The sequence below is a fragment of the Lissotriton vulgaris genome, chromosome 2_1 (assembly GCF_964263255.1).
Source record: "Lissotriton vulgaris chromosome 2_1, aLisVul1.2, whole genome shotgun sequence".
In the NCBI taxonomy this organism is placed as follows: Eukaryota; Metazoa; Chordata; class Amphibia; order Caudata; family Salamandridae; genus Lissotriton; species Lissotriton vulgaris.
The window spans coordinates 793,845,590-793,859,549 of record NC_141687.1 but is presented as its reverse complement, the minus strand read 5'-3'; the positions used below and the strand labels follow the sequence as shown (position 1 = coordinate 793,859,549).

The window sequence follows — 13,960 nt, the reverse complement described above, 5'->3', positions numbered from 1 at the left end:
TATTGGCTAGCTCCATAAATGGAGGCTAGCCATTGGAAGACGGGCCTGTCCGTCAATGCTGGACCAGGTTCGGGGGCGTTCCCGAGATTTTTTGGCTTTTGGCTACGTCAGCCGAAAGCCTGTCCTCGGGGTCGCCCCCGAATCTGGTTCTCCCTTGAACCCATGGCTAGTGGCTTCATAAGGCGTGACGTGATGCAAGCAGCCTCAGGGCGCCGTCTGGTACCGATAAGAGGGTGGAGGGAATGGGAAGCGCTTCAGGCTTGAAGGCTGAACATCGTGGCGCTACTCGCCTCTACCTGTCAAATTCCCCTCCTCCCTCTCTTCATCTTACCTGCGCCCTTCCCCCCTCCACTGTTGTGCAGCTCGTCTTTGCCAGCTTTAGTTACACAAGTACCACACATGCTCACGGCCTATGTGTGCCAGAACAACTGAAAGCGCCGGGAAGCCGTGCCAGTGTCAGAGTGTGCGCTACAGAAACGCCAGCTGGCAATAGCAGTGTGAGGCCTTCCAAGGGTGGCTGCGCCTTACCACGAGGAGACCCGTGTGTGCTGGGAACACGTCCGGATCCGTGACTAACTCTGTCCCAGCCCTACTGGCTTTGTCACAGGCACTGTCGCCTATCCAGAAGTGTGGCAGGCCAGTCAAGTCACTAGAGAGGATGTCGTGCAAAGAAAGCTCGCTAGAAGCTCGAATTTGGGGACTTGTCGTTTTATTTAACCAGTGTAAAACCAGGACTACAAATCCCAGAATTCTAAGAGAACCCCCGGGAGAGGACTCACTGGAACTGGAAGCTTTGCAGCTGTGTCTGGGGTGTTGCAGCTCATGATGAGGCAGTTATTGATGGCCCCACTGGAATGTCCGGGGGGAGGGGGCGAGTCGGTGACCCCGCCCCCGGGCCCCCAGCAGCGGTGACTCAGTGGGAACGGAGCGGCCAAGGTTGGCCCGGCCCAGGGGACCCCTCGTGGAATCCGGACCGAAAACATAGCCCGGATTCCTGGGAATCCGCCGGGCTGAGAGGGGCAGAGCAGGCGGGCCTCCCCGGGGAGCAGAGGGAAGGGCTGGGGCCAGCACAGCTTGGGCGAGTGAGGGGGGACTGACTGCCTGAGTGAGTGAGGTTACATGAGGTAGGCTGTGCAGGGCACCTCTTGCCACCCCTCACCCACCGTGACACACTGGCCCCAGGCATTGCTTGCACCCGGGGTGGGCGAGTCAGAGCACTCATGGGCGAGCCAGCCTGAGCCGAGCCCGGGCACCGGTCTGGCTCTAGAAGCCGAAAGCCGAGCCGAGCCGCAAAACAGCAGCAAAGGCAGCAGTGGTTACTTTTGTAACAGGTGCGCAAATAAGACACGTTCCGTCCGGGGGGAGGGGGGCGAGTCAGTGACCCCGCCCCCGGGCCCCCAGCAGCAGTGACTCGGTGGGAACGGAGTGGCCAAGGTTGGCCCGGCCCAGGGGACCCCTCGTGGAATCCGGACCGAAAACATAGCCAGGATTCCTGGGAATCCGCCGGGCTGAGAGGGGCAGAGCAGGCGGGCCTCCCCGGGGAGCAGAGGGAAGGGCTGGGGCCGGCACAGCTTGGGCAAGTGAGGGGTGACTGACTGCCCGAGTGAGTGAGGTTACATGAGGTAGGCTGTGCAGGGCACCTCTTGCCACCCCTCACCCACCGTGACACACTGGCCCCAGGCATTGCTTGCACCCGGGGTGGGCGAGTCAGAGCACTCATGGGCGAGCCAGCCTGAGCCGAGCCCGGGCACCGGTCTGGCTCTAGAAGCCGAAGGCCGAGCCGCAAAACAGCAGCAAAGGCAGCAGCGGTTACTTTTGTAGCAGGTGCGCAAATAAGACACGTTCCTTAACACGTAGAAAATTAATGTTTATTTAATGACCACTTGGGTTTCACCGACAGTTGCCCGAGTATAAGTTTCAGGCAGGGTGTCTGGCCCACCCTCAAACACACGCTTCATGTACGTGTTCACAATAATACACATTAAAGTCACACAGCGCACCTTTCCGCTCGCCCCTGATGCAGTGTTACCACTTTGTTTCTGCACAGCCTCTGTAGCCGTAGCGAGCCCATTTTCACCAGTTTATCTGCTTTGTTTTATTAGTGTTCCCATGGTGGTGGTATGGAGTGTGTGTTTCTGTAGTATTCCCTCGCGTCAGCAATTTTTTCTCTTCGTTGCAGCAGAGTTCTTACTGTGTTTTGGGCACTGTTCCTTCCTTGTTTCAGCTGTGTTCTTACTGGGTTTTGGCACTGTTCCTTCCTTGTTTCAGCAGTGTATAATATGGATTTGCATTTTCCTTGTTTTCGATTTGTTGGAACAAAGAGACATAAAGGGAGGGAGGGAAAAGAGGGGAAAATATATTTTTCATTATATTTTTTTTCTCTCTTTTTTTCTCTTTCAATCTACCTCCATTTTTGCTCTAATCTTATTTGCTGGATAAGTAATTTATTTTGTCCCCTCGCTTTTGGCTTGTGATAGGTAAGTGGCCCTGTAGGGAGCTGGAAGAAGGCAAAGATCCGAAGCGAGAGATGAGGGTCCTACAGAGGGGAACCAGCAGGACAAATAAGAGGTCTGTTCGGGACTGGGAGGGGCAGATGAAAGGCCCGTCAGGGATTGGGAGGAACAGATGAGAGACCTTCAGCAAATGGGAGGCTAGAAAACGACCCAAAGGAGTAGATGAGAAACCAATAAGAATCAATAGAGCAGCGAGCATTTTAACAGCAAAGCTAACAAAGTTTAGATTGACATGTATGAGCCCTAACTAATTCCCAGCGTTTGAATTCATCAAGGCTGCATTTTGCTGAATTCTTAGCTTCCAAATTCTGCCTGGTAGTTAAGTTAAGGAAATATTATAAACCAAATAGATGGCATTTGTTCCCTTCAGTTAGTGCTGCCTTTTTAGCCAACAGCCCATTCTTGCAATGTATAAGCATTAAACTACAAATCTCAGAATGCAGTTGTTGTTGGATAAAAAAGCTGTAATGGTTTAAGGATCCAGGACGGCTCTGCTAGAAAAGAGGAAAAAGGCATGCATGCCCCAATTCCCAATTCAAACAGGAGACTCATATTTTTTTGTGCCAGAAACAGGCTTCATTTTAGCATGCAATTGCTTAGAATTCCCACCATCCCATTCTTAACGGAAATTCATTTGAACCAATTTTTTTCCAAATCTCCTTTATAGCCACTCCCAGCCTGCCCACTCCCAGCCTGCCCACTCCCAGCCTGCCCACTCCCAGCCTGCCCACTCCCAGCCTGCCCTCTCCCAGCCTGCCCTCTCCCAGCCTGCCCTCTCCCAGCCTGCCCTCTCGCAGCCTGCCCTCTCGCAGCCTGACCTCTCGCGGCCTGCCCACTCCCAGCCTGTTCTCTCCCAGCCTGTCCCTTTCCAGCCTGCCCTTTCCCAGCCTGTCCTCTCCCAGCCTGTCCTCTCCCAGCCTGTCCACTCCCAGCCTGCCCTTTCACAGCCTGTCCACTTCCAGCCTGCCCTCTCCCAACCTGTCCTCTCCCTGCCCTCTCCCAGCCTGCCCTCTCCCAGCCTGTCCCCTCCCTGTCCTCTCCCTGCCTGTCCTCTCCCTGCCTGTTGTCGTGTCCCGGCGGCAGCAGGCAGGAGCGTGCACTGCGTCCCCGAAGTAACAGCTCTAAAGCAAGCAAGAAGTACGCCCCCCTCCCACCAATCCCTGTTAGGTAGTGGAAACTGTCCAAACTGGGGTGCAGACAGCCCCTCTCACCTTTCGGCCTGGTACCACTGCACCAGCCGCACTACTTCCCTACTGACCGTTCTCCACTTCAGCCCCGTCTAAATTACAATTCATGCTTGTGACCCTTTTGCCTGCTTGTGCCTCCGTGTGCCCCTGTTGCCTGCTTGTGCCTCCGTGTGCCCCTGTTGCCTGCTTGTGCCTCAGTTTTCGTGCCCCTGTTGCCTGCTTGTGCCTCCGTTTTCGTGCCCCTGTTGCCTGCTTGTGCCTCAGTTTCCGTGCCCCTGTTGCCTGCTTGTGCATCCGTTTTCGTGCCCCTGTTGCCTGCTTGTGCCTCAGTTTTCGTGCCCCTGTTGCCTGCTTATGCCTCAGTTTTCGTGCCCCTGTTGCCTGCTTGTGCATCCGTTTTCGTGCCCCTGTTGCCTGCTTGTGCCTCTGTGTGCCCCTGTTGCCTGCTTGTGCCTCCGTGTGCCCCTGTTGCCTGCTTGTGCCTCCGTGTGCCCCTGTTGCCTGCTTGTGCCTCCGTGTGCCCCTGTTGCCTGCTTGTGCCTCCGTTTTCGTGCCCCTGATGCCTGCTTGTGCCTCCGTGTGCCCCTGTTGCCTGCTTGTGCCTCCGTGTGCCCCTGTTGCCTGCTTGTGCCTCCGTGTGCCCCTGTTGCCTGCTTGTGCTGTGTGGGTGTGTGTGGAGGGCTCTGTATAGCTGTGTGTGTGTGGGAAGCTTTGTGTGGCTGTGTGGGTGTGTGTGTTGGGGGGCTCTGTGTGGGTGTGTGTGTGGGGGGGCTCTGTGTGTGTTTGTGTTTGTCATTTGCGAGAGATAAAGCTAGTGGCATTGTAAATGGCAATGCCATTTATTTATGTTAAAAAAACATAAATAAAAATGTCAAGAGCAATGCCAATAGCTCTAACTTTAACAAAGGCAAAACCATTGCATTGTAAATGCTTGTTTTATTTGTCACTTGTACAATCCTCTGTGTTTGTTGCAATGGATTATATTTTATTGTCCATTGTGAAATGCGTGCATAGAGTGCCCCAAAGTACAAAATGTATCTGCAAAAATGCTCTCTGAACCATGAAGACAATGAAGTGGCTCAGGTAATAGTTTGCTCCTGGCATTCATGATTGTTGGTTTTACGGGATGAAGCTTCACACCGTTTTAGAGGCAGGGCAAGGATCCCTCTAAACCCTTTGAGACATCTGCACCTCCGGGTGGCCAGACACATAACATGTGGATCGGGCAGCTGTACTGAGTGCCCTGTTCTAACTAACGCAGGTACTAAAGGAGCGTGACGGTGGTAGCAGCTTTCATGACCCCTAAAAGCTCACCACACAGCCTTCCATGCAAGCAAAGCAAACTACAGTGTATCTTTGAGGCTACTTGGATTACACTCCCATTCATAGGAGAACACTACGGATTTTAACATGCTTACCATGCATGCTCACAGTTGGCCTTGGGGAATCGATGGGGTACTCTCTTAGCTGTAGAATGCAAATGTACCAAGGAAAGAATGATCAAGAGGAATTGTAACTGTCCTCAGGGCCTATGAAATGCCTGGGATTACCCTGCACAGCCACATGGCAACCCAATTGGAATTCCCAATTGACCCATTCATCAGAGTACTCCAAGCAGAGGCCCACCCCCTCATCCTGTTGTGGCAGACTACTATTCCCAAATTCCGTTGCTTGTTCTTTCAGACGAAGGGGTAATCAGAGTGGCTTGGCAGCAGTTGCGGCGGACAAAGATGAGAAGGACTGCCTTTCCCTGCCTTTAGTGGACACAGTGGTGGTAATAGCCATCAGAAGGGGAAACAGTCCTCCTCATCGTCATCGTCTGCCGCAACTGCTGCCAAGCCGCTCTGATTACCCCTTCAGTGGTCCTCGGCAGTCCGGTAGGGAGCAGGATTCGTTTTAGTGGACCAAACTGCCATGCAATTACCTTAGACTAGTAGATCTTGGTGGTTGTTAAGAAAAGTTACTCTCTCCTTTTCCTAGGTGACCCTTCTGATGTTTCTCCTGATATTTTTTCTCTGACTTCTGCAAATCATGCCACCATACCTAGGAAATACATACTCTTTTTAAAGGTGCAATAGAGAAATTCCCTGATGGGAAGAAGGGCACATGGTGTTATTCCTAGTACTTCGTGTTGCCCAAGAAAGAAAGCAAGACCAATCCTTGAACTTCGGTTCATAAATACCTTCTTTCAGAAGGCCAAATTTAGAATGCTAACTGTGACACAGTTCCTCTCTGCTCTCTGGCAATTGGATGGTTTCTGAAGACTTACATTAAAGACAGATATGTTCATGTGCTTCCCCGGTAGTCCCATAGGCTCTTCCTCTGCTTCGTAATGGGATCGGAACACTTAGTTATTTTTTTCCCTTGACCTCAAGTGGCACTTTTGAACTTTCCTCACTAGTTCTGTGGACTTTCATAATAGACGATGGTAGATGTATTTCTTACCAATAAAAGTCAGTGATTAATCCAGACGTATGCGACTATCCAGAGCAGATTAGAGTAAAACCCATCTAGAGCATCCAAAGGGGGTCCAGAAACAAAACAAGGGGAGGAGAAGTGTGGCAGGCGGCAGGCGGATTAGGGAGATGTCAGCTGGCCTCGCAATGCTGCCAAATGGCCGGAGGGAAGCCGGATGGGGGCGGGAAAGCCTGGTGGGGGGGGCGGGACTAGCACCGATGTTCTGCGCACGTACTTACAAGAAAACACAATAGAATAATGTATCGGGTGTGGGGAAAAAAGCGAAGAGTAAAACTTTATTTTTTTAGAAACAAATAGAAATTCGGTGACGGTCCCTTCAGCATCAGCTGCTGCCTGTGCCTGTGGACCTTGAAATGAATGGCGGCGTTGTCGATCATTTGTTAGACATGTAAATTACTACCCTGTTTACAGCGAGAGTCGCATGCGGCTAGGCGGTGGAGTAGTGAAAATGAGTGGTAATCGGTGCCGTTCACCGAAGAAAAAAGTCAAGTTTACAGGTTTTATTTTCCATGGCGGGAGAGCCTGGGGCGGGAATGCGAGCGAGGGGAGGCAGGCAGATTACGAGGTAAGCCGGATGGGGGCGGGAGAGCCTGGTGGGGGGGCGTGAATGCGCGAGGGGAGGCAGGCGGATTGGGAGGGAAGCCTGATGGGGGCGGGAGAGCCTGGTGGGGGGGGGGCGTGAATGCGAGAGAGGGGAGGTGCTGGTGTGGGAGGGGGGAGTTGCTGGTGTGGGAGGAGTGCTGCTAGGGGAGGAGAAGCCTGATGCCGGATGGGGGCGGGAGAGCCTGGGAATGCGAGAGGCCGGGCTTGCATGCGATGCGCGTGCATGTTCACGGGAACTGCATGAAAACCGCGGGGCTGAAAGCCCTTTGGTTTCATGATGTTTTCGCCACTTGAATTCTCGCTCCGCTCGATGCGCTTGCGCACATCGATAGGTCGCGAGACCTAAAAAGGAATAATCATGACTAGCTGGACGGTTAAGCTCAGTGATGAGGAAAGCATAAAGCAAGAAGTATAAATGCCTTACTAGCCCACTATCAAAGGTCATGGTTACAAAGCTGCATCAAATTAATACAAAGTTACAAAGCTACAGCAGGGAAGCTGCAGCAAATGACCACATTGTTACAAAGCTGCAAGCAAATGACAATATTGTTACAAAGCTGCAGCAAATGGCCACAAAGTCCTTAAGTAAAGAAGTTGTGCTGAGGAGAACAAAAGACGCAAATACAGTTTTAATATGAGGACCACAAAATCATGAAAAACCGCTGGAGAAGGCCAGGTGAGAACCCAAGACTGTCATGACATATGGAACTGAAAAAAAACAATAATCATCACAATGTAATGGGCCACATATGTTAGAGTGAAACAATGTCAAATAAGCAAGAGTCCACAACAATATAGGAACCATTGGGGTTGCAAAGAAAAGGAAATTCTGAAATTCCAAATCGAACCAAACACTTTAATCTGTCAGTAAACTGGAAACCTAGCAAAACTCGTCTAGGTCCAGAAGAGATATTAAAAAGTAATCAGACAACATTCAACTGCGTCATTTAAATCTTTAAAGACTGAATAATGTATCTAAATTCACTCTGCCAATCATTTGTAAACGCGGGTGCCTTTAACAGAACCTATATATACTCAGTTTATTTGGAAGGTTTAAGGTGCAATTTAGTTGTAGGTATTAGTAGCAAAAATTGTTTTCACTTGCAATAATGAAATTGGGAAATAGTTCCCATTGTTCAGGTCTGCTTATGGAGTCCACTCATCTGGGACTGGTGCCACATATTAGCTCACAACAAAATCCTCAACCCCTTTTGGCCTCCCCGTAATCCTTTCCGGGAGCAGTTAAAACAGTAGGTTGTCTGACTCTAGCTCCTTGCCGAGTTCCATAATCCAGATTTTAGTTTTAGGACTAGATTAGCACTTGCCATTACAAATTGGGAAGGAATAACTGCCGTCAGTACACACTTGTCCCAAAACCTTTCCATTGTCCTAATCCATCCCTCTAATAATATCGAAGTATCCATTAGAAGTTTTAAAAAAATCAAAGTAAACCACAGATAAGGAACTATTCTAATAAATGTAAGCAAAATGAATTTAACAGATTATCAAATCACTGTTTCAGATGTATGTGGCAGCTGCCTTTACACAGGATTTCTCTGCATTTTTACGATCAACTATTCCCATATAGTGTCATTCCAGACATTCATATGTGTTCCCTTAATCTCCCTCTATTTTCTCACTAACCAATAACAGACATTTCTATCATCTCCCAGCTTTGTCTTCTGTATGCCCTACCATTTTACTTATTTGTCTACAAAGTGAGCTGAACTTATTGTACTGGAAAAAAATCTTCCACGTTTACATTTCCTTGGAGAATTTCCCCACAAACAAGGTCTTTACAAAGAAAAACGTGTTACCAGAATAAGTGCTTTATCCAACCCTAATAATTTGCCAAATGTCAGCACATGTACCTCATGTGGGTCTCCATGAATCTAATTTCTTACTCTTAAATCTTAATTTAGTCCACCACTTTAAGTATAATACTTTATCTTTATCCATCAATCAGTGACATAACCGAATTTTTACTAAATTCTGCTTGTATCAAGGCTAATCAATTGTTGAACCATAGCTACTGTGGTTCTAATTCCTAAAGCCAACTCTAGCGAGAATTGGAGTGGTCTGTAGGCTTGTTACTAAGTGTGGGCGATACTTGTTCCAGATAACAATTTCAGTGTGTTTTCTTTCCATATAATTTTGTGATGTATTCCAGTGCAGTTTACTGAATGATTGACTCAGTATTGTAGTTGCTAATATTCACCTGTTATTGTTCTCCTTAGGGTCATTCTTCATGAAAAGGATAATCTCATGAATGCAGAAAACCTTGGAATTGTGTTTGGGCCGACTCTTATGCGAGCTCCAGAACAGGATGCAATGGCGTCCCTGAATGACATTCGCTACCAGAGACTTGTTGTGGAAATGCTGATCAAAAATGAAGATATTTTATTTTGATTTTTTTTTTTAAATAAAACTGCAGTATTCCACGAATGAAGGGATCTTTTATAGAAATTCATTTGGCTCCACCAGGTGAATTCTTAATTTTTGAAAGTATTTCATGTATACAGAGAAAATATGGAGACATTTTATATTGTTTAAAGAGAGCCATTCAGCTGAAATTGTGAGGAACTAACTCAAGCTGCACTGTCCAGTGCAAATGCCACTGGGTGTTGACGACTGTGCAAAGGCAGGCCGCAGGCACATGAATGCGCTACTGTTTCCCCGTTTTTGTCGGGGATTTTGTTAACCATGGAAACAGCAGAGGCAGTGCAGTCTCTTTTTTTCTGAGTTGTTTGTATTGTATTTCTGCATGTTTCGCTGGTGTAAACCTACTGTGACTATGTTTTTATGGTTGTGTACTGATGATGCTGAAGAAGGGCCTATCTCTTGAAACAGAGTCTGGGACTCACTTGTTATTTTCTATCATACTTCTTCTGTTCGATGCCTTCTCTGGTTCGCAGGTGCGAACTTTTATTAATTCTTGCACTTGTTTCGCACTGAAACAGGACGAACTTTGAATGTCACTTTAAGTAATTATTCATGCCTTGTGTCGTCGTTACAGTGAACTTTGCAACAATGATGAATGTTTTTATTTGTATTTTCTCGATTGTAAATTTGTATTTTCATCTGGCATGCAAATATTTATTTATTAAATGTAGCTGTTCAATATCGGATCAGTGTTGCCTCTGTATAGCCTGCTAAACACAATTTGATTGCAATTAACTAATTGTGTAATGGGTTTATTTCAGACAGTATGTACATGTTAAAGGCTTTGCACATCATGCAAAAGAAAAAAGAAAGAAGTGCTTCTTATTTCATGACCACTGTATCCATTATTCAGCATCCCAGTCCGTTCTGGGTAAGGAAGAAATAACCCACTTGACACTAACAACCCCAGCTGACTCCTAAGTGGAAAAATATAGGTTAACCCAGACCCTTTTCTGTCACAAGTTGTACAGCCCCTTCATGACTCATTTTGTTGAGCCACTGAAACTAGCATGGGGGTCTGAGGATAACGGAGTGATTTGCTTTGTATTATTTGCCCTTTTTCTTGGTTATGTGCCGGTGACATTCTTTTTTGTGGGTATCTTTGTTTTCCAGTGAGGTGATATACTCACATTTCTTAGCAGCATAAACTAAAAAATAGATGAAAATAAATATAATAAGCATTGACTATGGCAATAAATCTGGCTTTAAAGGAATGCTGTATGGTAATATGAAGCATTATAAGGAAATAGCATGGCAAAAGATATGCATTTGTGTAGAAGTAAAGAACTGTAGAATAATATTGCTGTAGGTTAAAACATCCCATTTTGACAATTGCACTGTCACGCCAGACCTAAAAAATCATGCAGGTTAATGACTCCCCTTGTCCCCATATTTGCTGCTGCTAGATTCAAACAACATAAACTAGTTCTCTAAGACACTTTAATAGCATTCCCATGTTGCACGTTTGTGTGTCTGAAGGTTCTAGCTTAGGCACCTTGGTAAATAAGCAAAATGATCACAGCTGTGAGAAGGGCAAGCACTTTTTAGTGGAAGCACGAAACTTCTGCCCAATCAAAATCTCTACTCCTGGTTCCCATCATGTGGGTGGATCGAAATCCCCTCTTTAATGATGTTCACATAATTGTCCGGCAGCAGGTGTGCGGTCAAGCCAGATCATAAAAAAGAATGTTGGACAATATCAATGCCATTGTAGGAGTCCGTGGCAGTAGTTTTCTTTCTTTGTAATAGTAGGTTGCATGACTGCTACGTGGCCTTCAGCGACATTCTACCTATGTACACCCAGTTCCCTTGTGCACAATCAAGTAATTCAGTTTATAGGTCAATGGTCCTTTTCTGTATATTCATGATTTTCTGGGGTGACATGCACGATGCATAGTATTGACATGTATCAGTTGAAATATGGCATTACTTATTTATTACATTAATAGTGATTAATAATTTATTATTCACTATCCGCGTAATAAGTGGAGCAACCAGATCTGGACCTTCACTGGCATCTTTGATAAGAAAAATATGTTGTTTGCGCGCATGTGGATGAGAGTGAGTTTGTGTGAGAGAGCGTGTATATGTTAGCATGTATGTTTGTATATGGGATTGTGGATGTGTGTCAAAAGGAGTAAGTATAGGTGACTCAGAGTGAAAGTAAGTGCATAAGAGTAGGTGAAAATTAATGAGTGTGAATGTAAGTAAGCATGTGTTGTTATGCTGACAGATCCACTATTGAACCGGGCATGCTACTTAGCTTATAGAAGCACCCTCGACAAAATGTTGGCAATAGAATACTTGAGGCAATACTTGCATATGGGATACATCAGCAAAATGCTACTGCTGGCACTCTGTAGGTAAATATTGGCATGGAGCACCCATGAAAAAATGCCAGCTTTGGCCTCCTGGAGGAAATTCTCAGCATAGTTGGCACCTGTGGCAAATTGATTCTGATGGCACATTGGAGGAAATTCTTGGCACATGTAAGACAACTGCGGCAAGGTCATTGGGCCATCCATAGTAACATGTGGTTCTTGACATATTAGACATTACATTTCACATAAGGGACCTCCATGGTGCAAGAGAAGCTGTATTAGGAAGTTTCTGGCACTGGCATATTGTATGTAATGTTTGAGCAAAAGGGACCACCATGGCGAAGTGCCGGTCCTAGCAATGGAGCTAATTTTTTACATAAGGAGGCACCGATAGGACATTTTAAAAGCATAATTGAGTGATCTCATGGGGAGTGCCAGGTTTGAGAAGCTTGGCACACCATGAAAGGACTTGAATATTTAGTGAGTGTTTTTTTTACAGCCGGCTTTTTAGCAAATTTATGTGAAAGTTGTGCATTAAAATGCACTAGTAAAGCCCATTTTTTCTAAATTTTCTCAGAGAAGATAAACCCCACACTATGTTCTCTAGAAAAATATATATTAATTATGCAATTATGTAACTTCAGCAATGTTAATTATAGTGATGTCATCAGGATTAAGGTTATGTGAGAGAACTTCTTGGGATGATGCTGGGTCAAATATCATATGATTTCACTTCCTGTGACATTAAGAGCAATGGGCCTATGATGTCATTTCCACTACACCAGGCATTTTTAGTGAATTGACGTCCATGATCGAATGTAGTCAAACTACATTTGAATCAGGAAAACATACAGTAATATTGTGATTTCCTGTTTACATTTTTATTCTGGAGCTCCTGTCTTATTGAGATTGATTTAACAATGATCCGGTTATTTGCTATTGTACAATATGGTACTATTTGGGATTGTTTTGTCCCATATGTACTGTATTAAGTCATTTGTATATCATATCACAAGGACTAGAAGCAGCAGTATTTCCATTGCTCATTGCTAATAGTGATATTGAGATCAGCGGACCAATTTTTGATGGGCTGAAGGCATTTGGAGATCACCTGCATATAAGCCCGGGCCGGGGACCGGTTAGTATCACTACTAAGACCGTTAATGTCAGAAGTGCCGCCAAGAAGGTATCATGAATGGCTCGCAGAGCCGCTCAGGGCTGACAATAGGCTGGTCAGGGTGTCTAAAAGCGAAGTAGCTGAGTCATGGAATACCTGCTGTGGAGTAACAAAAATCCCCACCTGGTATATAGCGCCAAAAGATGTCAGCTGCATTTGACGAAGCCGTGCGCCAGCCTCCATGCCATAAATATCAAGGTGTATTGCGCAATTGGAAGTGTCAGGGTGAATAGATGATCAAGCCACGCCCTCCGTTACAGGCCATTCCACGCTCAAACCGTGCAGGCTACTGTGTATCTGGTTCCGCACCCGTGTAGGGGGAACAAACCAAGCCATCTGCACCAGGCACAGGGTAGCATAGTTGTGCTCTGGTGCCTTGCGCGGCTGAAACTGTGTTGGGTGTAGCAAGTAATGTGCAAATGGCACCAGCACACAGAAGATATAAAAGTCCGTACCAACCCACCCAGCTCGAAGGGAAGCGTCAATATCTCCCATGCTACTCATGGTTGTTTGCCCGCCCACGCCACTGTTATAAGGTGAGACTGGAGTTTGTTACGGAAGTACACCGGCAGGGGGATTGGCAAGTTGATAACAAGTACAAGAATGTGGCAAGTACCTCCATCTTGGCTGTAGTCAGTCTCCTGGTGAGAGTTAGCGAGGTTTCATCAATGCATCAACCTAGTCCTCGAGCCATGTCATCGATCTGCCATATTTATTTCTCCAAAGTATCATTGAGTTCCCCACTAAGCCAAATTCCCATATACTGGACCAGATTATGTGCCCACTTCAGGGGGAACTCCGAGGCATACTGCAGTGCCCCCATTAGGGTAAACAAGATGGATGTAGCCCAATTGATGGTGAAGCCACGGAAAGGAGTGAACTTCCTGATAAGTGTATCTAGATTAACCTGAGGGTCCCTAACATACACAGTAACATCCTCTGCGTTCATAAAAACTAGGATCTTCCTGGGGAGGAACACAGTCCAGACGTGGCAATGGTGTTGCAGTCGAGCTTCAAGGGGCTCCATGGCAATAACAAATAATATGGATGACTAGGCATTCCTGCCAGGTTCCCCGAGACACCGTGAAGGCAGGAGTTAGTTCCCCATTGAACCTCAGGTGGGCAACAGGCCGTGCATAAAGAAGTCGGATCAGTCGTAAAAACATATCACCAATCCCAAGATAAGCCAATAGCTGGAAAAGATACAGCCATTTTAGAGAATCAAATGCCTTAGTGACA

The 13,960-nt window shown here is 46.7% G+C and overlaps 1 protein-coding gene across 1 annotated transcript in view; it reads left to right on the top strand.

Moving 5' to 3' along the window:
* Positions 1–9,909, top strand: part of CHN1 (chimerin 1) — a 394,531-nt gene extending 384,622 nt beyond the window's left edge. The window contains exon 13 of the mRNA XM_086956171.1: positions 9,019–9,909. Within this exon, the coding sequence (XP_086812297.1) occupies positions 9,019–9,190 (172 nt within the window). The 3' untranslated portion in view covers positions 9,191–9,909. The remainder of the gene's footprint in view (positions 1–9,018) is intronic.
* Positions 9,910–13,960: the final 4,051 nt, after the last annotated feature.